The following is a 22,149-nucleotide window of genomic DNA, read 5'->3' on the forward strand; positions in this document are numbered from 1 at the left end:
CCAGCGGGGCGGCGGCGGCGGCGGCGGCAGCTCCCCGCCCAGGCGGGAACCCCGAGGCCGGGTGCGCCCAGCCTCGGGCCAGGCGCGCGCTCTGCGGGGCTCTGCGCGGCTCGGCCCGGGCGGGCGGGGGCGAGGCGGGTTTGATGATGTAATCGGGGAGCGGTGAAATTCAACACCGAGCGCGGGTGGGGAGGGTTTGCCTGGGGTCGGCTGGCGGCTCTGCTCCCCAGCCAGAGGCAGGCTGCGCTCAACGCTGCACGCCAGTGCATCGCCGCTGGACACCTCGGGCGCTTTGCAAAGGCGCTGGCAACCTGGGCACTGTTTCTTCACCGCGGCCAAGGATTTCTCCTGCCCGTCCCCTCCCGGCCCGCCCCATCCCCGCAGCGGATCGTCGAGTCCAATGCAGGGCTCCGCTGGACTTGCAAAGGCTCCTGGCTGTGAACCACGTGTGAAGCCGAGCGCTCCGCTCTTGTTTATACTGATGCCATCCTCTCCCTGACTCCCTTGCGAGTGAAACCCCAAGTCACGCCCCTCCACCATGCGGGGGACGCACTAGGGCTTGCCAAGAGCTCGGAAGGGACTTCTGCTCTGGGGTGATTTCATGGACAGTACCTGAACCTTGAGCGGTTTGGAGCTGGCTTCTGTTTTCGGTTAGATCTTCGCTGCTCGGACAAATGCAGACAAATGCATTTAGGAGCAAAAAGGACAAGGAGTGGAAGCATCTCTCCCACAGCAAAAACGTAAGTAAGAGCCCAGCAGTCAAGCGTGTGTGTGTGTGTGTGTGTGTGTGTGTGTGTGTGTGTTCGGCGGGGGGGGGGAAGGTGATCGTTCGCGGCACACACCGCGTACGTCTTGTCAGTGTCTGTGAGCGGGGCAGGCGGTTTATTTTGGAGCTACGCGTTCCCCGTGTCTGTGCAATTTGTAAAATGCCCCGTTTAAAAGGCCTGTTGCCCGCGGGTCTACAGACGGTTTATGTTAAAGCAATCAAGCCGCGCAGAAGGAAAAGTTTATTGGCACTTTTCCCACTCCCGGCTAAAACAGGCTTCGCGGACTTAGCGACTTTCAGGTCTCCCTCCCCCTTCCGAAATGAGTGACGAGATCCACTTATCTTAGAAACAAAACCAAAACCAAAACAAAACCCCCGACCTGCCAGCTCCTGGGCTTGAGATTTCTCCACTGGAGGGAAGAATTGTGCGTTCCCCAGGGTGGGAGGCGGATGAACGGTGCTAGCGTGTCTCGGGTGAGCCTAGTAATGTTGGGTAGCAGTTAATGGGCTTTCCTGAGGTATGAAGCGAGGAGGTTGGGGCAAGGGGTTGATAAAGAGATGACTGAGTGCGTGTGTTTGGCCGCAGCTTCCTTCTCCTCCCGAGGTCCCAACAATAGTGCGGGAGCTGCTGCTGGGGCTGTGAACCCCGCAGGGACAGACGGGCTTTGCCTCTGGGGCCCGGGAGACCGCTGTGGCTGATTTTGTTGTCACTCACTGGTGAACTGCTGCTGATGGAGAGAGGGCAATAATGTGAGGGAACTAAGGGGAAGTGGTATTTTGCTTTCCTCCCCGGTAGGGCAGACCCTGGCGTTATTTTTAGACTCGAGGATGTGCTCAAGTAGCTTTTTTCCTACGGACTTGTAGGGGGAGCTGCTCATCCTTAGCTGCAGCCCCCTCCCCCCCCCCTCGCCTGTTCAGGCTAAGACTGATTACTCGGGCTAGTGGCTATTTAAAGAGTCTGCAGAAACGAATCAGTTCGTAATAGCCTTTGTGACGCCTGCAGCCTCCTGGCGAAGAGCTGGGGGGCGGAAAGCTCCCAGATCAGCAGTTCGCCGCCGCGAGACGGGGGTCGCAAGGACGCCCTCGAATACGTGTATGGGGAGGGACGGCAGCCCATATAGGAGGCTTCCCCCCTCCCACATGTTTACATGCAAACGATGCCAGAGGCCCGGGTGGCAAAACATAGGTACAAGTGCTTTCTTCTGGTGCATCTTAGTGACAGTCTCTCCGAAGAACGGGCAGGAGGAGACGGGGTCAGAGGGGGGAGTTCGGCGTTGGGGGTGGAGGTTGGGGGGGGGGCAGAGGCCTGGCCGGGAAGTGTGCGTTATAAACACAACTTTGTGTTGTTTAAACACGTAAGGAGGGGTTGAGATCAAGGCAATGAATCCGATCTGATCACTCCGGGCCGGGCACAGTTTGACTTCGCTCCGTGTCTCCTTCGCAACGGATCCGCGTCCCACCGAGCCGCCCGCTCGTTCGTTTCGTACGGAAGCGTCTGCTGGCCTCGTTTCTATAAAGAAACACTTTGGCGGGGCTGGTCGTTGCCGGCCCAGGGAGCCGCACGGGCACGGCAGGGGGTGAAATGCCCGTTCCCCAGCCCGGCGATGGCAGGCAGGCCCCGGATTTGGCAGGCTCGCTCTCTAGGAGCCAGTGCGCTTTGCTGACACACGTGTAGCCCAAAGCGTGCACCGGCTGTGACAGACGCGGCGTCGGCGAGCCCTCCTTGGAAATGTCCCACTGCCCGGAGACCCAGTCACCGCGGAGTCCGAGCTCCCTTTCACACTCATGCCCGGGCCAGCCGAGCTGGACAGGCAGGGGGCTGGGACGGGTTTGATAGTGGGGGTGCTGCCGGTGGAAACCACGACTTCAGCACCCGTCGCTCCAGCACCAGCGCACACCGGGGGGGGGGGGGCCTCACACTGAGCCCCCCCCCGTGTCCGCTAGGAGCCCCTTGAGTGCCGCAGGGGAAAGCAGGTGCGTTCGCTGCTGCTGCCCCCGGCTCTGCGGGGCCCGGGGGAGCGGAGGGGCCGGGCGGCAGGCATGGTGGGGGGACGAGGGGGCGCCGGGGGAGGAGTGCGCGGGCCTGGAAGAGGTCAGGCGGAGACGCGGCGGAGCATGGTGCTGCTGCTCCCTGGCTCACCTGCCGGGGGCCATAGCGGGGCTGGGGAGAGGTATTGGGGGGTGGGGGGGAGCCTTTGGAAGGCGCCGCGGGAATGGATGGCGGAAGCGGGCTGAGTGGGGCGCGCAGGGCCCCCAGGGCTGTGAGTGTGGAGTCCTTGCTTTGCTGGCGGCCGGTGCAGGCACCCGTTCAGCTCCCCGGCCCCGCTGCCTTGGAGCACCGCCGAGCCCTCCCAGGCCGCGCTGGTGGCTCAGCGGCGTGGGGCTCCCCCTGCACAGACCCTGCCCCGCGGGCTCGGTCCCCCCACAGCCCTGCTCCCCCTAGCTCCCTTGGCCACTCAGCGTGCGGCAGCATAAAGGGGACCCCAGCGCGGGGTGAGCAGCACCGAGGGGGAGCAGGGCGCTGTGGGGAGCGTGGTGGGGGAAGCGGAGAAATCCGTGGTTCCCTGGCGCTGAGCTCTTTGATGAGCCCCCTGTGGTTTGTCATTGCACAGTTCCTCTAAACTCTGCTCTCCCAGCTCCTCATCTCAAGCCCGCTTCTCCACCTGCACAGCCCAAATCCCCCCACCTCCGTTGTGCCCTTCCCAGCAGCCACTCCCGTAACCCCAACAGATTATCCCGATGCCCCTGTCCATGCCTGCTTTCCTGTATGCTCTCTCCATCCTCCCTTGCCCAGCTGTCCCCTCCAGCGCCTATACCCCCCCAGCCTCATGCCCCTTTCCGTGCACAATCCATCCACACTACCTGCCCCTCCCTATCCCCTCCAGCGCCTATACCCCCAGCCTCATGCCCCTTTCCGTGCACAATCCATCCACACTACCTGCCCCTCCCTATCCCCTCCAGCGCCTATACCCCCCAGCCTCATGCCCCTTTCCGTGCACAATCCATCCACACTACCTGCCCCTCCCTATCCCCTCCAGCGCCTATACCCCCAGCCTCATGCCCCTTTCCGTGCACAATCCATCCACACTACCTGCCCCTCCCTATCCCCTCCAGCGCCTATACCCCCCAGCCTCATGCCCCTTTCCGTGCACAATCCATCCACACTACCTGCCCCTCCCTATCCCCTCCAGCGCCTATACCCCCCCCCCAGCCTCATGCCCTTTTCCGTGCACAATCCATCCACACTACCTGCCCCTCCCTATCCCCTCCAGCGCCTATACCCCCCCAGCCTCATGCCCTTTTCCGTGCACAATCCATCCACACTACCTGCCCCTCCCTATACCCTCCTAATACCCTACCACATTCTGCTTTTCAGTGGGAAGCCCAGCCTGGACGGGGTTATATATTATCAGGATTGAAAGGCTGGGGCCTGTGGGGGACAGTGAAGTTGTGTGGGGTGGGGAGCCTGGAGGCAATCTGGGCTGTATGAAAGGGTCCAAGAGGGTGTGTATGGATTGTGGCTCTGAGGTGGTTGCTGCCTGTCAATGACGACAGCTTGCTGTGTGAAAACTATCAGAGTTGACATATATAGTATTTATTAAAAACCTGGAAAATTCTCACTAGCAAACAAAAACCTTTGCTTACAGCTTAGGTTTCTGAATTACTGAAAATCAAGAAGATCATGAGGTCAGGTAACCTATCTTGTAATGCCTGCTTAATTCCACAACTTCACTTGCATTTGCAACATATAACTACCACTGTGCACGCATCAAATTCCTGTATTCAGCACTAAAACATACAACTTTATGATTTCATACTTTTTCATATAAAAATAACATTATAGACTTTACCAGAGCACATAATCTGTCAAGTTTATGTGTTAACCTAGTTGTGGTCAGAGTTAAGGTTGCTTGTAAGTCTGAGTGAGCAGTGAAGGCATTTGGTGTGTACACTGTGACTAGTTATATGTTGCAAGTGCCAGGGAGTTTGTTGTGGAGGTGAGGGATCTTTGAGTGATGTTTAGTTATTAAGGCATATGAATGTAAATTGCCTTAATTCAGGATTCAGGATCTTCTTGATCTTTAGTGATTGCGTTGGTCAGATTTCCCCTTTAGCAACCTTAAATCTAAGGTAACAGATTTTTTACTGCGGGATTGTAGAGGGATCTTAATGCTAGATAAATGCAAATGCTTTTGTTAAAGTAGTACAACAGCACAAACTGAAGTTTACCTAATTGTGTCCAAAACTTGTGGTGTTCAGCTAGTTTGAGCGCTACACTAATGCAAATAATAATATAATAATAATAATAATTGTGGTTTAAATTACTTTTGTTTTTTAAAAGTCCAGACACACTGGGTAGTACAGGATTGTCTCTGGGTTTAAGATGAAGTAAAGATCCTGCTCTGTATTCTGTCACTTTAAGATCTACTCCTGACAGCTGTTTAAGCATGAGGGGTCCCTGTATTCCGGTCACTGGCTTAGAACTGCTGCCCACTATTTCTTACTAACTGACCAAATTGCTCCTCCAGATCCCCTTCCCAAGCCCTGCATTCAGCCCTCAGATGGATTCATGGGTAATTCAGGGCTTTGCAAATTGGGTCCAGATGGGGAAAAATCTGAACAATGTGAAATGGGATGGAAGAGTTTGAAAAATCTCATACATTTGTGTAACACAGCAACATGAAAGTAGCAGCAGGGAAGGAGTTTGGCTTCTTGGGAGGCTGCTGCTGCTGGGACACTGGGGTTGGTTTGCACATTCCTGGCAAGGGAGCTGTCTTCCCCTGCCCAATAGCCTTGTGTCAGAATCAGTAGCAACCCATCCATTAATAAACTTTATGTATGTAGCCAGCCAGGGAGAAACGTATTATAGGAAGCTCCGCTTGGCAGGGTTTAAACATCATGACATATTTATCCAAGATAGTTGTGTTTTCTTAAAGGGCAATGAGAGAGAGAGAGAGTGTGAGAGAGAATGTTTGTATTGAGGAGGGTTTATCTCAATTAGAAACAACGGGCAGATGAATACCGTCTAATGTTTGGGAGAACTAAGTGTAATTCAAGAGCCAGATCCTGCTTGCCTTACACACAGAAATAATTTTGGGCTGAGTCTTGCTTACTCTCAGAAATAGTTCCATTGACTCCAGTGAGTTTACTTGCATGAGTACAGTTAGGGTATTTTGTCCCCAAGTTAGCTGAGCAAGTAGAGAGAATAAGCACCTTCTGGCATAATGGAGTGTTTGTGTTAAGCAAGCAAAGGCCTCATAGAAAGTACACCATTTTTTGCCATCTCGAAAGCATAATTTGAGGGGATGCTGTTCAGTCAAATATGGCTCCAGTGTTCTCTGTGCAGGGTATGCAGTAATGTACCTGATTGTGTATTCCTTGCACTTCCAACCTCCCTTTGAATTCAATTGACAAAACCTTTAATTCTTAAATGTGAACCATATAACCCTATAATACTTTTATTTACTGACTTTTTGCATTTGATTAGCTGCAAGTCCTGAATTGTTGTTTTATTTAAATCTTACATTGGTATCACTGTCTATAAAATGAAAAAAACCCCTAAATTTATTTGTAAAGAGGAGGATATAGAGGAATACTTTAATGAAAGGCTTTCCTTTGGTAGTACAAATGGAAGTATTTAAGATACTGTGGATAGCAGAACTGATTAAAATAAAAAAGAATCCGGTAAAAAATTCACAAAACATTTGTAGAAACTTATTTTCTTTTATTTTCCTCTGTTGTTTTATTCCAAATGTTGTCAACATTAAAAAAAAAAGTTCTAGGTACATGTTACATGTGTTACCTTATGACAAATCCTATTCACAATGCACAGCCTGAGTAACTTGGGTATTCATAGGGGAGTTGTGCAAGCGCTGGGGAGGGAGGCATCTTTCCTCCAAATCCATGGTGGAGTAGCAGAACTTCTCTCAGGCCACTGCTGCAGTAGCCCTTGTGGTGTTCTGTTGCAGCACTCTTCCTCAGAGAGGAGAGGAATGGTACACTGGCCTCATCTCATCCCTGGCCTGCTGCCCATTCTCTCTCTGCACTTGCAGTGCAATCAATCTGTGTGGAGCTATTCTTTGCAGCATGTAGAAGTGTGGGTTTCCTGCAAAAGTTCCAGTTATTCTGCCCCCTATTCTTTGCTGTGCAATGGAACCACACCAGTTCCATTGGACTCTGGGAGGCAATACTGCTGTGAACTGGGGATATAGCAGTCTGAGGTGGAAAGAGATTGTGGAGGTTTGGATCACTCCATCCATGTTGGGTGTGTGTTTAGCCCCAGTCAGTTGATTCTAGGCTTGTTATAATATGGAAACTGCAGAAGTCATGATAATTGATCATATAGCAATGAATGAAGATCAGGTGCCCTTGTTGGTTCTTTTCAATCTATAAGATGCCCTCAACATCACTGACCACAAGGTGCCATCGAGTTGCCTGAAGAAGCTAGCATAATGCAATGAGGTTGCACTTGAGAAGCTTTGCTTCTTTCTTTGGAGAGATCTCAGAGATGGTAGTTGGCAGATGCCAGGTCTCACATTCTGTTTCCCCTCTTGTTTAACATGGAGATTGGTCCACAAGGGTAGTTACTGAGGATGTATGGGTTGCAATATGTTCAATACGCTGAAGAAACCCAACTGTCAAACTTCATTTCATTGGACCAGTCTGATGTGATGGAATGACTTACCAGGTGTCTAATGAAAATTGGGAAATAGACCAGGGCTAGCTGACTGAGACACCAATCATGATAACATTGAGATAATGCTTGTGGGCTGAGAAAAACAACTGAAACAAAAACGAGAAAAATATATCAGCACATCTGGATCAGTGAGATGCGTCTGCAGCTTGTTTAAGGTTCACAACACAAGAATCTTGCTGGATCCCTAACTGCTTCTGTTTACTCAAATAACAGCAATTTCCAAAAATGCTTTTTTCTCCTCTGTGCTTGGCAAGAATGTTGAGTCCTTTTCTCTCCAGTGTGGACATCACTATGGGAATCCATGCTTTTGTCATCTCATGATTGGATTGTGATAGTGCAGAACATGCTGATCTGCTTGTTAAGCAAGCAGTGTTTCACCCTGGGAGCATATTACTTCTGTGATCCATGATCTACACTTGTTAAGAAATTATTTCTTGGTGAAGTCTAAGGTGTTGATTTCAACCTATAAAGCCCCAAATGGTTTGAGTCCCATCACCTTGTAATGCATCCGATGAAGTGAGCTGTAGCTCACGAAAGCTTATGCTCTAATAAATTTGTTAGTCTCTAAGGTGCCACAAGTACTCCTTTTCTTATCACCTTGTAAGTCTCTTTCCTCATATTATAGCTATTGTTCCAGGCACTCAAGCTAATAGCCCCCTGTTGAACTGGGTATAATAGCCAAGAGGTGACTGTGAAAAGTCTATTGGTTCACTAATGCACTCTCTGCTTAGTTGATCGGAGCCTGGATTTGACGACCTTCATAATGCACTGAAACACTTACCTACTCTCTCAGGGGATTGAGCTGGAGCTGAAGAAGGAAGTTAAGATGGAAGCCATGCTGATGGTTGGAAAGGATGTGTGGGAAGTCTGTTAAGATTTAGTATTATGCTAAGATTTGTGTTCATAATGTATGTAATGTGATGAGAGCTTAAAGTTGGAGCAAAATGATAAAGTGAAGTCTGTAATGAATGAATTTTAATAATACTTTAACATGTTTTAAGGGAGGTAAGTATACTTATCAATTAAAACAGAAAATGCTTCTCTCCTACAAAAACATATTGTCCTGTTTTGTAGGTCTGAAGCTGAAATCTCACAACAGATGCTTTAAAACCATTGGATAAAAAAATGACTAATATAAATATAATATGTATGTGCAACCAACTCCCATCAGGCGTGTATTCCCAGGTGGCGGACAGGGGAACATCCTAAAAGTATATTCAGGGGCAGCTTGTCCGTATAGGCGAACTAAGCGGTTGCTTTGGGTGCCAAGTTAAATGGGGTGCCAAATTTGAGGGGAAAAAAATCAAATTTAAAAAAAATGAAAAAGATGAAAAAAACACAAATAAAATATCAAAGATATCATTATTTCAATTCCCATGCACATACAGAGGGAATATGAATATTAATTCATTTCTCTACATTTCTGAGAATTTATTAATATGTCAAAACTTTTATTTACTGCAAAAATAAATAATCTTTTAGCTATTTTTTTTTCAATTTGCAACATAGGGTCAAGATGACCCACTCTGCAATTTTGATAAGTAATAACTCAGCCACAATGAAACACATCTGCCAGCAGCAAGAGCTGCAATGCTAGTGACACCTAACTCGAATATACATCAAGGTTGCATAGCCAGAAATTCATGTAGAGCAGAGATATCACGAGTTGATACATGTCAAACAGTCATTTTAACACATGTTGTGGGTAGATGGTTAAGAATCGAGCAAATACTGTGAAAAATTATGTTTCTTGGTGCCAAAGAATAAAGAATAACGTCTTTCAGCATTATACATCCAAAATGTGAGTATCTTAAAGCATTATTAAACTTTAGCGTTATTATCAGGCTGTATAATTATGAACTTTTCTTTGTTATAACTGGTTCACATGTAAAAAATACGGTCCATAAGAGAAAAGTAACAGCATTAACGCTTACTAGACTATGAAAGTGATGATGTCACATTCCAGGCAGGTAACCGTGAGGAAGGGGATTACTTTCCAAACAACCAGTGTTGGGTTATAACGTTGAAAAAGGTCATTTCGTGTCTGTGTAAACGCTGTAACTAAGTGTTTTAATAGGTAAGTGAGTGTATGTCACTAGTCATTGAACCTTTAAGCAGTGAAAAGACGTGCTGGGATGGCTGCAATGTGGTTTAAATCACCAACCATGTGGTGGGTGTGACAGCCATCCTTAACGCTATCATGCTTGCAGTCGGGAGCACAGTACATAACAATATTCAAATGCCCCATGGCAGAAAGAGGAAAAAGGAACCCTCAGGAGCTGAGTATCATAAACGAAAGACTGAGAAGGAAAAGGACCAAGCAAAACAGCAGGGATACTTCCTGAAATATCTTCTCTTTAATCCAAATAAAGATGGAAGCAGTTTACAGCATCCAGATGAAGGAATTTAACTTGGAGAGGAGGTTAGCTCCCATCCAAAAAAAAGTTTGGAAACTCAAGATGATGGAAACTTACTTCTAGATGAAGGCAGCTCATAGCATCAGACTGATATGGAAGTGGAACAAATTTATGCACCTTCAGAGACACATGCAGAAATTGAAGTAAATGAAGTAGAAGGAAGAAAGGATAAGGAAGTTACAAACAAGTTACAGTATGGGGACCCAGCTTCATGGCCCAGATGTGCGGGAAATTCTCGTGGAACATGGACCTAACAAGTTCATGAATTTCCCTTCCCTAAGGATGGAAATAAAAGAAAATTCTCTGGTCAGCATTACAAGAGGAAACTTATTAATGGGGAAGAAATTCATTGAAACTGGTTACAATATTCAGTGAAGGACTCTGTGTTTTGCTTTTGCTGCAAGTTGTTTAGAAATCAAGCAGTTGGTACATCACTTACTGAAAATGGTTCAAAGGACTGGAAAAACATATCTTCAATTCTCTCTTCACATGAAAGAAGTACAGAACATTTGGAATGTTTTCAAAATTGGAAAGAACTTGAATTATGATTGAAAAAAGGAAAAACTATCAATGAAGAAAATTTACATGTGACCAAGAAAAAAGAAGAAATATTGGCAACAAATATTAGAGCATCTGATTGCTTTAGTGAGGATTCTTGGTGGGCAAAATTTGGCATTCCATGGCTGTGGTAGAAATGAAAAATTATACACGCCAAGTAATGGAAACTTTTTAAAATTTGTTGAATACCTAGCTTTGTTTGATCCATTTATGAAGGAGCATCTACATAAAATAACTGATCATGAAACACAGGTTCATTACTTAGGAAAAAATATGCAGAATGAACTGATTCAAATCCTAGAAAATGTCATTAAAAAGAAAACAGTAGAAGCTGCCCATTCTGCAAAATACTTTTCAATAATAGTGGATTGTACTCCAGATGTGAGTCATGTTGAACAAATGACGATGATCATTCATTTTGTGGCTATGGAAAGGTCTGCAGATGAAGATAATGTTGAAGTGCTCATAAACATTTTTTGAGTTTCGTACCACTGAAGGAGACGACTGGAACATTTATAACTGAAACTATTCTACAAGAACTTGAAACAATGTCATTATCTATTGAAAACTTACGTGGCCGGCTATGATAATGGGAGTAATATGAAGGGTAAAGACAATGGTGTGCAAAGGAGAATGATGGAAATCAATCCTAGGGCCTTTTTCATTTCTTGTAGTGCACATTCTCTGAATTTGGTTGTCAGTGACACTGCTAGATGCTGTTTGGAGGCAAGCAGTTTCTTTGACCTGGTGCAACATGTTTATGTGCTTTTCTCAGGCTCAACACACCGTTGGGAGATTCTGACTCGCCATGTGAATTCTGTAACTGTGAAACTACTTAGTCAGACAAGATGGGAGAGTCACACTGATGCTTTGAAGCCTCTTCCCTATGAACTTGAAAACATTTATGATGCTCTAACTGAAATTTCTGATGATACTATCTTTACTGGATCATCTGGCAATATGGCACGTTCAGATGCAGAAGCTCTTGCAAATGGCCTTTCCAAGTTCAAATTTGTGACTTCACTCATTTTGTGGTATGCTATCCTTTTTAAGATTAACTTCGCTAGTAAGCAGCTTCAGGAAAAGAACTTGAACATACATTCTGCTATTCAAAAACGGCAGCAAACTAAAAATATTCTGGAGGAATTCAGAAGTGATGAAGGGTTTGAAAGAACACTGATAGATTCTCTCGACCTCACTGAAGAAATAGACTTTCCAACAGAATTTGAACCAGAGCCAGTTCGCATTCGGCAAAAAATCCAGCAGTTTTTGTATGAAGGATGAGACACACCCATTCAGAACCCAAAACAAAGGTTCAAAGTGAATTTCTACTTCGCAGTCCTTGATACTGCTATTCACTTGGTTGACAAAAGATTTCAACAGATGTAGCAGCTAGAGTCAGTATTTGGCTTTCTATATGATATCCACAGCTTGCAAAAGAAAACAGCAAAACAGATAAGATACTTTTGTATAAAACTGGAGTTGGCATTGACTCATGAAAATTCAAAAGACATTGATGCTACAGATTTATGTAGTGAGCTTCAGGCTTTTTCGAGACGACTTAAGAAACATTCCACTCCTGAAGAAGTACTTAAGTTTGTTTGTGAAAATAAACTCAGTTTTCCAAACATTTTTATAGCTCTATGCTATTCTTTTAACTTTGCCAGTTTCTGTAACTAGTGGGGAACGTAGCTTCTCAAAGTTAAAATTGATAAAAACATATCTGCATTCAACAATGGTGCAAGAGAGACTTGTTGGACTTGCCACAATGTCAATACAGCATGAAATAGCTGGGAATTGGATCTAAAAGAACTAGTGAATGAATTTTCAAAACTTAAAGCAAGAAAAGTCATGTTTTAAGAGCACAGAGTGTTTTTTATTCAGCGTGTTTTGTAAACACAGGTTAAAGTTCATTGAAGAGTTTTCTTATTTCTTTCTATATTGGATGTGGTGATAATGGCAGTTAAAGCAGGATAGCGAAATGTACGATTTTGGATTTGTAATAATAAAAATTATAATTAACATTTGAATGCATTTTTATTTGAAATCAGACTGAAATATCATCTAGCTGTTGTGTACAAATCTATTCTGAAAATTTCGTGTCTCTGTTGTATCTGATCTCAGAAACATTGGTTGGACAGATGGACGGATGGACAAACCAAATAATTAAGTCTCTGTTTTTAAAAAAAAGCGCTTTAAAAACATTAAAAGGAAAAAAGGGGGAAAATGTTTCCCAGTTTACCAAAAACCTCAGCCTAGATCTGCCCTGGGGGTTTGCGGTGGGGGCGCTGATTGAATGGTTCATCTAGGACACCAGTTGCTGGCAGCTAGTCTAGGGCTACCCCTGCCTGTTAATGAAATTTTGGGGATTATTTTGTTTGTTTTTGTTCATTTGGGAGTCAATTTGGTGCTTATGAAAGTCACTAATAGCAATGGGTTGAGGTTGAGCCATGCACACTGTGACAGGTACAATACACGCTTCCATATATAGGTATGTTTGTTACAGCAGCTAAAATCTGACCTTCAATATCTTTCTTGCTCTAGCTTTGAGCATCTCACTGATGAAGTCACACAGTGCAAGTTGTATGCTATGTGTGAATGGGGATTAGTATGTGCTCACATTCACTTGTGACATTACATTAGGATTTGGATTCAGGTCTCCAGAAATGAAAGCCTAAAATGCAAACCCATTGCATCACCTGGGTTTCAGATGTCAGCCAATGGTTTTTGCTGGTGAATGGCAGCTAAAAATGCTTGCAAAAGGCATTTCTTGTTGTAAAGGCAAGAAGAACTACAGCAATTCCATCAGCAATGAAAGAAAGCAGGAAAAGCAGAGCCAAAAAATTGAATAGCTATTTTAAAATATAAATGTGTACTGCATGGGTGTGTAAAGAAATAGATAAAGATATATGCACTTTGACTCACACTTATAGGATGGGATTTTGAATGTTGATCTCATTCTGCTGCCATTTAAATCAGTGGTAAAATTTCCAGTGATTTCAGTGAAAGCAGTTAGATCAACAATGAACACCTTCGAAAATCTCACCTATTATATATGCATATCTCTTTTAAAAAACTGCATGTATTTATACTTTTAGTTGTAGGCAGCAATTAAGGTTACAAACCTGTGGTTACCCAGACTTCTTGTCTATGAACTTCTTTCCATGGCTTAGGTGCCTAAATGTAGGCACCTACAGTAAATCCATATGAAGATACCTAAATAAGACCCTGACTTCCTTTGAAAATAAGGCCACTTATCTAGTTTGACAGTTTGAGGCTAACCTTCTTAAGAACTCTGTGCAAACCTTATACAGTGAAAACTTTCCTTTGATTTGTGACAGATTGCATCATAATGGCATATCCTAGCAGTGTAGCTATACCTAGTTTCATTTTGTAAATAATGCTATTTTTTCCTAAGCATCTGAAATATTATACAGTTAATAGAATATTTAGCCTAATATATCAGTAATGGTAGAGAGGGTGGTTCCTGGGTGATGTCAGTGTCACTTGCTCAGTCAGCCAAAAAAGAACAACAAAGATGTTACCACCTGCAGTATTTTTTAAAAGTATCTTTTAAAGACAAAACACCTTTGATGAATTCTACTTGTTGGGTCTATAAAACGCCCTCCTGCCTCATAGCATCTACAACAGGTGTTTGTCTTCAGAACGTCAGTTGCCAGGGGACTCAGACAGGGTGGTTTCAGCTGCCGTGAACATTTGTGTCTTCAGGAAGGACTATATTGGAAGAATGAGCTCTTGAGAATCACTGCTGTGTGGATATGGGCAGAGCTGATAGTGAGATAATGTGATCAGAATTTGTCTGAATAAAGCTATTTATTGGTGAATGCTTGCTGCAAGTATCCCATTTGTTGGAAGGGAAACTGGTGTTTTCAAAATCAGAGTCTTCTCTTCCTCTAGTATTAGTTAGGAACAACTCCTTTTAAGCCAATGGATTTACATCACTATAAACCTGTATAAGTGAGAGAATTAGTCTGCTATATTTAAATAAAACATTGGCTTTACGTCCATTACTAGTAGTATGTCAGTCATCTAACTTACTTTTCACTTTGTATTTGTTTTCTTGTTTCATTTCACTCACAGTTTGGGCAATAGAAATGGTCTTTCACTTCGATTCTCCTTTGCTAGCATGTTGCTAATGTGTTTGAGTTAAGAACATTCTAAAGGAATGTTTAAATCCAAACAAGATACTGTTTATACTAGAATTTTTACAAAATCATAGAACCATTTCTCTTCAGCTCTGTAAAATCTTTTATTTGTACAAATTTTGGGCCTAAGGTGACACTTTAATGAATGCTGAGACGAAGAAGGCCTTTTGTTTGAACTTTAGCCATAGGCAGCCTGTTTGCAGGTGCTATTTGAATGGGTTGTTTATCCTGTACTTGACATTGACTTACATAACTTGAGCAATAGTTTGATGAAATTGAGTTCCATTGAACTACAGGTGTTTAGTTAAGACTTGTAGCTCTAAAATGTTTTTTTCCCCTTGAATTCAGCTATTACAGCAATATAGAGCCTGATCTTGCAAACACATACTATTGGATCTAGTGTTTACTACCATGAGTAGTCCCATTGAAGCCAATGTGGCTATTCACAGTAGTAAGCACTGTGGTAGTAAATGTTTGCAGAATTGGGTCCATATGTCCAATAACGTGAAATGTTTGAATAACTGATATTCTCTTGTAGGGACGGTTCTTATTTAATACTATATAAATAAGAGCTGCCACTGTTAAATTATTTCTAAGTCTGGTTCTTTCACTTTGGAATATCCACGAAAATTAGCAGGATTTAAGAAAGAAATGTAATGCAATAAAATCAAGAGTAAAAATGAACGGAAATTGTAAAATGTCATTGTCACAGTTGATTTTCCTTCTGTATTACACAGATTCAGTGTTAATGGATTCTTGTTAAAAAATCCAGATTCGTTATCTTGATCTATTTTTGTTGCTGTCTATGCTCATGGGTCACCTGTGAATACAGGAGTGCCCCTCTGAGCATGGAGTTTTATTCCAAAGATGTTCTGTGATGTTTATACCCCTAGGAGAGCATGATACACTGCTTCCTGGGAAACACTAGCAGTTATAACTGGAATCTTGGTCACGCAAAAGTAGAAAAGAAGGAAGTACAAGACTTACAAAATTATTAGTTACTACATACCATTTTCATTTCTGGATAAACTGATAGAATATGTGATAAAATTGGAAATGGGTACAATGCACAATGATCATCGTGTGTAACAAATTGTCATGTCTTATATTTTCATTACAATAGTATTTTTTCTAGAAAGTAGTTTAATATATAATAGCCTCTAATTATGAAACAGATACAACAAAATAAAATAATTTCAAAATGAATATAGTTGTCTTGTGAATAGGAATCAATGTAGAATGTATCTACTGGGTATGTGTTGGTTGAAACATGAGGACATATATTATCCTTGAGCCTTGTGTGAAACTTCCTATTAGCATCAGTGGAAAGTTCTACAATATGAGGGTACTGTGTCTCTGATCCATAACTAAGTGAGGTCACTAAGAGTCTTTTCGCTGACTTCAACTGGCTTTGATTCAGGCCTTCTAAATCCCAGGGAGTTTTAAACTGTTGATTGGTTAAGATTTTTTTCACATTTTAAAATTCTTTTTTCTTTTAGGAAAACGCTCCTCCTTTTTCTTGCGATATGCGTAGCTGTGGGTGCCGCACAAATGCCAGCACAAGGTGAGAAGACTTCCTTATAACAGAGTATTTGAATAATCTGCCACTAGAGGAAAAAAAGTAAATGGCTTCTGGTAGTAATGACCTTAAATTCAGCTGTTCAAAAGTTACTAATCCAAATGTCAGATAGAGTACAATGAGATCATAAGTTCAAATTAATCATTTGGAAAAGATGACCTTTAGAAAATAACTCAGATTTTCTGTCTATGAAATTGCTTACATATTTAACCAAAGTCTTTATAAAAGAGAAGTCTTGTACAGTGAAAAGGCTTTGATTGTGTCGTCATTGTGAGTGGGTGTTCTTGGGGGTGGTGAACTGTGGCTGAATTACCTTTGCACTTCTTAAGACTTTGCAAGCAAACAAGGGCCTGTAATAAGTGCTTAGTCTAGATGGGCATTATTAGGCAAAAACTGAAATTTGCATGTTAGCTTATTTTTGAATTCAAATACAGATGTTGGTTAGGAAATAGGGTGGTGTTTTGTTTTTGTCTGCTTGGTATCCTGGCACTGCCAGATGTGAAGGGCTATGTCAGAGACAGCTGAGGAACATGCATCCTAAATTGATAAAAGTTAATGTGTCAGGATGGTAATTTTTGGCTGCCAATAATGGGTCATGGATAGCATTGAATGCCTGTCATGTAAATTGCCTTTCACTGTCTAGGTGGCATACAAAATGACTTCACCTTTGAAATAAATGTTCACTTTTGGCTGTTGACTAGACTCACCACAAAGAGAACCAAACCAAACAACTGGAATATGTTTTAAAGAAAAGGACTGATTCCTGATTATATTGTGCTTGAGTCTGTGGTGATGAATCAGCAGCTGAGTACCCTCCTCCTCACGTATCACTTTGCATTGTTACCTGTCAGTTGCAATATTTTTCTGTTCTTGTTTTCTTCTTAGCCTTGGTTCCTGTATGTTTCTTCTTTTCCTTTCTTGCTCTTAATTTTTTCCTCCACTACTTGTTTATGTCTCCCCTGCTCTCTGCATCCATCTTGGCAAGGCTGTCTCCCTATTCTCCCATTCAGCAGCATGCTGTGTGCTGTCTGGGACGCTGCTAATTCCCTAGTGCCACTCTCATTGAGCCAAGTGCTGCAATGGAAGAGAAAGGAAGTTTGGCCTTGCCAGCTGAGCCTACAGCCGTATATGTACATGGATTGCTCCAATGGCCAGCTACATTAGCGGCCACCACAGGAATAGGGTGGGAAGGTGGGTGGATTTAAGGAGTCAGCTTCCACTTTTCCTGATGCAGCAGAAGTGGTAAGAGACACCAGTGATGGGCTTGGCATTATGGAGTGATGGTAGCTGCTATATAGTTAAGGATGAAGCTAGCTTCCCCTTATATATCCGGTTTTCAACCAACCACTCCAAACTTCTCCAAAAGATAACAAGTTCCCCCAAAATTTTACATGCCACATGTCATCACCAGGAGGAAATTTTCTGGGAAGATTGGCAAAATATCAGAAAAGGAGTTTTAAAGTTTCAGGACTAGATCCTCAGCTATAGCAGAACCGCACTCCTACCATTAGGAGGTGCAAATGTGCCCTCTGCTGTCCTTCAATCTGGGAGGCACAGGGCTGGTCTTCTACATAAAACAGAGAAGTGTCATGACTGCTTTGTTTCAAATAAGTGGTATGATGCCCTGAGAGGCTGCTCTATCAGCTGGGGCTTGTTAGGTAAAGGAATGCCCTGTCTGTGCTCCTTGTACTAGGAGGGGATTCGTGTAGAAGCTACTATTGCAGCTCTACACTACCCTGAAATTCCACTATGAAGGGGTAGGTACAGAGGGTGCTTCATGCTTAGCAGGTATCTCAGCAGGAGCATGTTTACACCCTTGCTTTGTGATCTGCCTATAAAACCCTAACTGGCCTTGCACCTGCATACTTCCCAGACTGCTTGTCTCTGTGCCACACTGCCACAGCTGAGATCACTGGAAGCACTCAAGCTGACACTCTCTGAGCATCAGGGAAGGAGTTTTTGGCAGGGCATTTTATCTTGCCATTTATCCACTTCTATAGCCCTCTCATCCTAATATTTGAGAACCTTTTGGCTTTGGAACTTGCTTCCCACTTGTTAAGTCCTAGGGCACACTGAAAAGCTTACCTTCTAAAAGGGATTTGGGGAAGGGGATTTTGCTGAGGAGCTATCATTAGTTAGTTTTCGCACCTTTATTTTGCTGTAAGTACTATCTAATTACTGCTGTGTACAGTGGAGATTGCTGCAGGTTTTATGTATATATTGGTGGATTTAAAATGATTGCCAAGGATGCCTAGAGTTTAGGACACACACCTCTTCTTAGAAGTCTATGTAGATAAAATAAATATTCAGCAGCGGCAGCGTGATTTGGAATCATGTGATTTTCTACCCCAGCGACATGCTCCCCGGTTAGAGGAAAAAGCAGATAAGAGGAGCCATTTCTGATGCATCAAGAAGAAAATGTTCTGTGTATTTCACATCCACATAAGCAAATGAACTTTCAAAGGTGTTTGTTTGCCCCTCTATGGACATGAACATAAGAATGGCCATACTGGGTCAGACCAAAGGTCCATCTAGCCCAGTATCCTGTCTTCCGACAATGGCCAATACCAGGTGCCCCAGAGGGAATGAACAGAACAGGTAATCATTACGTGATCCATCCCCTGTCGCCCATTCGCAGCTTCTGGCAAGTAGAGGCTGGGGACACCATTCTAATAGAATTAATTGTTAAGTGCACACTGCAAAGTGAAAAGAACCCCCCAAATTGCATTAAAAGATGGTGAAAGTTGTAATTTAACCCATCAAATGTATGGAAGTTTGCAGAAAAACATCATTACTTAGGCACAAGAGAACACATTACTGTTCTTCTACTGAAGTTTATTGTGACCTCTTACTCAGAGCCTAATCCTTAATCCTGAAGCCCATTTTTCCCTTGGTTTAGGTAACAAATGTAACATTCTTGTATTTAAATTTCTTTTATAACATGTTTCATGAAGAAATCTTGCTACAGCTGTCATTGCACTGTTGTAGACATTACCCCCTTTGTAGCTGATATCAGTTCCGTGTAACTCAATAGGAAATTTCCTTAAATGAAAATCCCCCCTAAAGCAGATGTCCTATGCAACACTTTAGTTCTATTTAAGTCCTATATTAAGGGCTTAATTGGGACCAAAATAATACGCAGGGCCGTGCGATGACAGCCTGCACAAGCATGAATTTTGCCTACCATGTGATTCTTTGAGATAGTAATATAAAAGGCTATAAAAAGTAGTTATACATACAAAGCAACTGATTTATAAAAGTTTTCTGCTTTAAAGCGTATGTGGGTTATTTTAAATAAGAAAAGGCATCAGGACATATTGAGATACCCATGCCTGCAAAATTTCAGTTCCTAAAAATCTCTCTTTAAGAAGTGGCTTAAATGTATGGGAGATTTCAGAATGATTTGTGAGGAACCATATTGTGAAAGAGAAAATTGCTTAGATTTCTCAGAATCAAAAGAAATTAAAAGAAAGAAGCAGCAAAAAGACAGACAGTTCAAGCAGCCTATCCCTCTGTCGAACTACATAGCAGATCCAGAGACAGTACTAAGCTGTTCACAGAGTTATCTAGGGAGTTTGCCAAAGATTCAGATGCCACCCATTAAGAATATCTTGGTACTTGGTTTCTGACTGATACGTTGAAAGAAGAGGTTATATTGGTAGTTATTCTGCCAAACATTATGTTGCTGGGTGAAGTAATTAATATGCATTGCCTCCTCTCTTATTCTTACAAGGCAGCTATGCACACATTGCTTGAGAAGCAATGCATTTTGTAAATGTCCTTGTCTGTATGGGCCTAAGCCACAAGTCAGTCTGGGGAATTCTGCATGCACAGCCCACAGGTCTAATTGGTACACACTGTTCTACTTATTCCGCTAGGTCTCAAGCATCAGTCAGAGGAGTGCTCCCCATGTTAACTAAAACCTGATGCAGCATAGGGAGTGCTTAGCAACTGGACTTGCACAGTGATGTTGAGCTGGCCAGTCACACTTACTCACTGCAGAGTTGACCAAACAGCTACAAGGGTACATTCCTGCACCCTAGGAAGGCTGAAGTGGGGAGGACACCCCAAGTAGCTCATCCTCACAGTTGCCACGGGTGGTGGGGATAGCAAAAAGAGATAAGATAGGCATAGGTGTTGGAACTAAGGGTGCTGGGGGTGCTGCCACACCACCTGTCTTAAGGTGGTTTCATCATACCCAGGGTTTACAGTTTGGTTCAATGGCTCTCAGCACTCCCACTATACAAAGTGTGCCAGCACTCCTGAAGATAGGATGGAAATGCAGAGCCATAAAACAATCAGGGTGCTGTATCCTGACAGTGCTACATAGTAATTGTTGCAGTGCATATGTCATTGTTGCCACACAACACTACAGTTTCAGGCTCTTATGCTGTCATTATTTGTGGATTTTATGATTATATATCTGCTGGTGAACTGGGCATCCAGGTCACCTGATTCCCAGTGTGGTGCCTAGAGCCAGTTGAAAATTTTCTGGCAATGTATTTTTCAGTGGAAAATGGCTTTTTGATGGATGTTTCCATTTTGACACATTAATATCCATTTTTGGCAATTTTTTGAGGTTTTAGTTGAAAAACACAAAAAACTTTAAATTTTGCAGTTTTCAGTGGCCAAAAACTGGCAGGTGGGGGGAGCTGTTGGTTTTTCAGTGATCTTCACTACTATTGGTGGATAGGGAAGAGACAGATCCAAAGTTTATTCCACCCTGCCCCCCCATACTCCCAATGATGGAACAACTTAATGAATTTTGCAGGGCATTAGGGGAGAAGGAGAAAAAGCAGCAGGCTGCAAAAGCTAAAACAAATAGTTTTAACAAGATGAGCCATAGCAATTTGTGTGACAAATATGCTCTTATTTATTGGGTAAAAGAGTAAGCGAAGACAGATGATGTGCAGACATACATAAGGGAAAACAACTGACCTTTAATGGGTATAGAAAAATAATGGCTTTCATAATGGGGATAGAGTTCAGAGGATTACATGTTCCTAAAACCAATGATGAATTTTGAAAGCTAAAACCAAACTTAATGTATTCAAAAGGAACCAAAAAACCCACACACCTGACCAGAAATCAAATATCCAGAAACAGAGTTTGTAGCTGCATAGTAGGACATAGACAGTGTAAGTATAACAGTATAGTTGGGGTGATTTGTTGCTACTTAATCTTTTGTGTCATTTTTTCATTCTGCATTTGCTGTGTTTAGCCCTCTCCTGAGCTGCCACTTGTTCAGAGGAAACTAGTATATTGCGGGTGTAAAAAGCATTTATGCTTTCTTTTTCATGAGGATCTTTGGTTCTTTTCCTTTTTCCATTATTCTTTTATGATGGAATTAGAGAGATTCTTTTTTCCATTCTTTGGAACAATAAAAACTAAATTTACCCTGCTTTTGTGTCTCAGCAAACTAAGAGAATATCTTCTAAGAACTCTTGGGGCATCAGGTAATTTTCAAAATAAACAGAATAAGGAACCAAGAATTGAGTACAATTTCTCTAGGGTTGTTGGCACAGATACTAACATGACTTTCACTCCCACTCACGCTGACTTTAGAAAGTTTGTGTGCTTCAGATTTCAAGTGTCTCAGCAAACAGTCCGCCTTTTAGCTCACCTCTACTGTGATATCCGTGTTTACTCTTCTCACTTCCTTAAATGACAACCAGATTCACCAGTGACATTTCCACCCATACAGTTTATTGAGAAAAATGCCATGAAATGAAAGTGAATATTAATTATTTTAGAAATCATAAGGATAAAAACACTGCAAGGTTACAGTACTCATGTTGATGGATAAGAATATTTAACTTGGAGTTCTGCAGTCACAGGATGCTTGCCATCTTAGACATTTCTCCATTTAATATACAAAATGACTGCAGCTCATTAACTTGTTTATTCATAATTTCTTTTAAAGCTCTGTAAACTGAAATCTTTGATTCATTCACCAAGTAGTCTTC

General features: G+C 43.0%; 1 protein-coding gene across 2 annotated transcripts in view; it reads left to right on the forward strand.

Annotated features, from left to right (window-relative positions):
- The first annotated feature begins 203 nt into the window (after nucleotides 1-203).
- Nucleotides 204-22,149, forward strand: part of COL24A1 (collagen type XXIV alpha 1 chain) — a 253,935-nt gene continuing 231,989 nt past the window's right edge. Inside the window, exons 1-2 of one of the 2 annotated variants that reach the window (XM_038412721.2) lie at nucleotides 204-740; nucleotides 16,104-16,168. In XM_038412721.2, the coding sequence (XP_038268649.1) occupies nucleotides 685-740; nucleotides 16,104-16,168 (121 nt within the window). In that variant the 5' untranslated portion in view covers nucleotides 204-684. The remainder of the gene's footprint in view (nucleotides 741-16,103; nucleotides 16,169-22,149) is intronic. The other variant, XM_038412722.2, reaches the window with a different exon arrangement.

This window comes from Dermochelys coriacea, chromosome 8 (genome assembly GCF_009764565.3).
Source record: "Dermochelys coriacea isolate rDerCor1 chromosome 8, rDerCor1.pri.v4, whole genome shotgun sequence".
Taxonomy (NCBI): Eukaryota; Metazoa; Chordata; order Testudines; family Dermochelyidae; genus Dermochelys; species Dermochelys coriacea.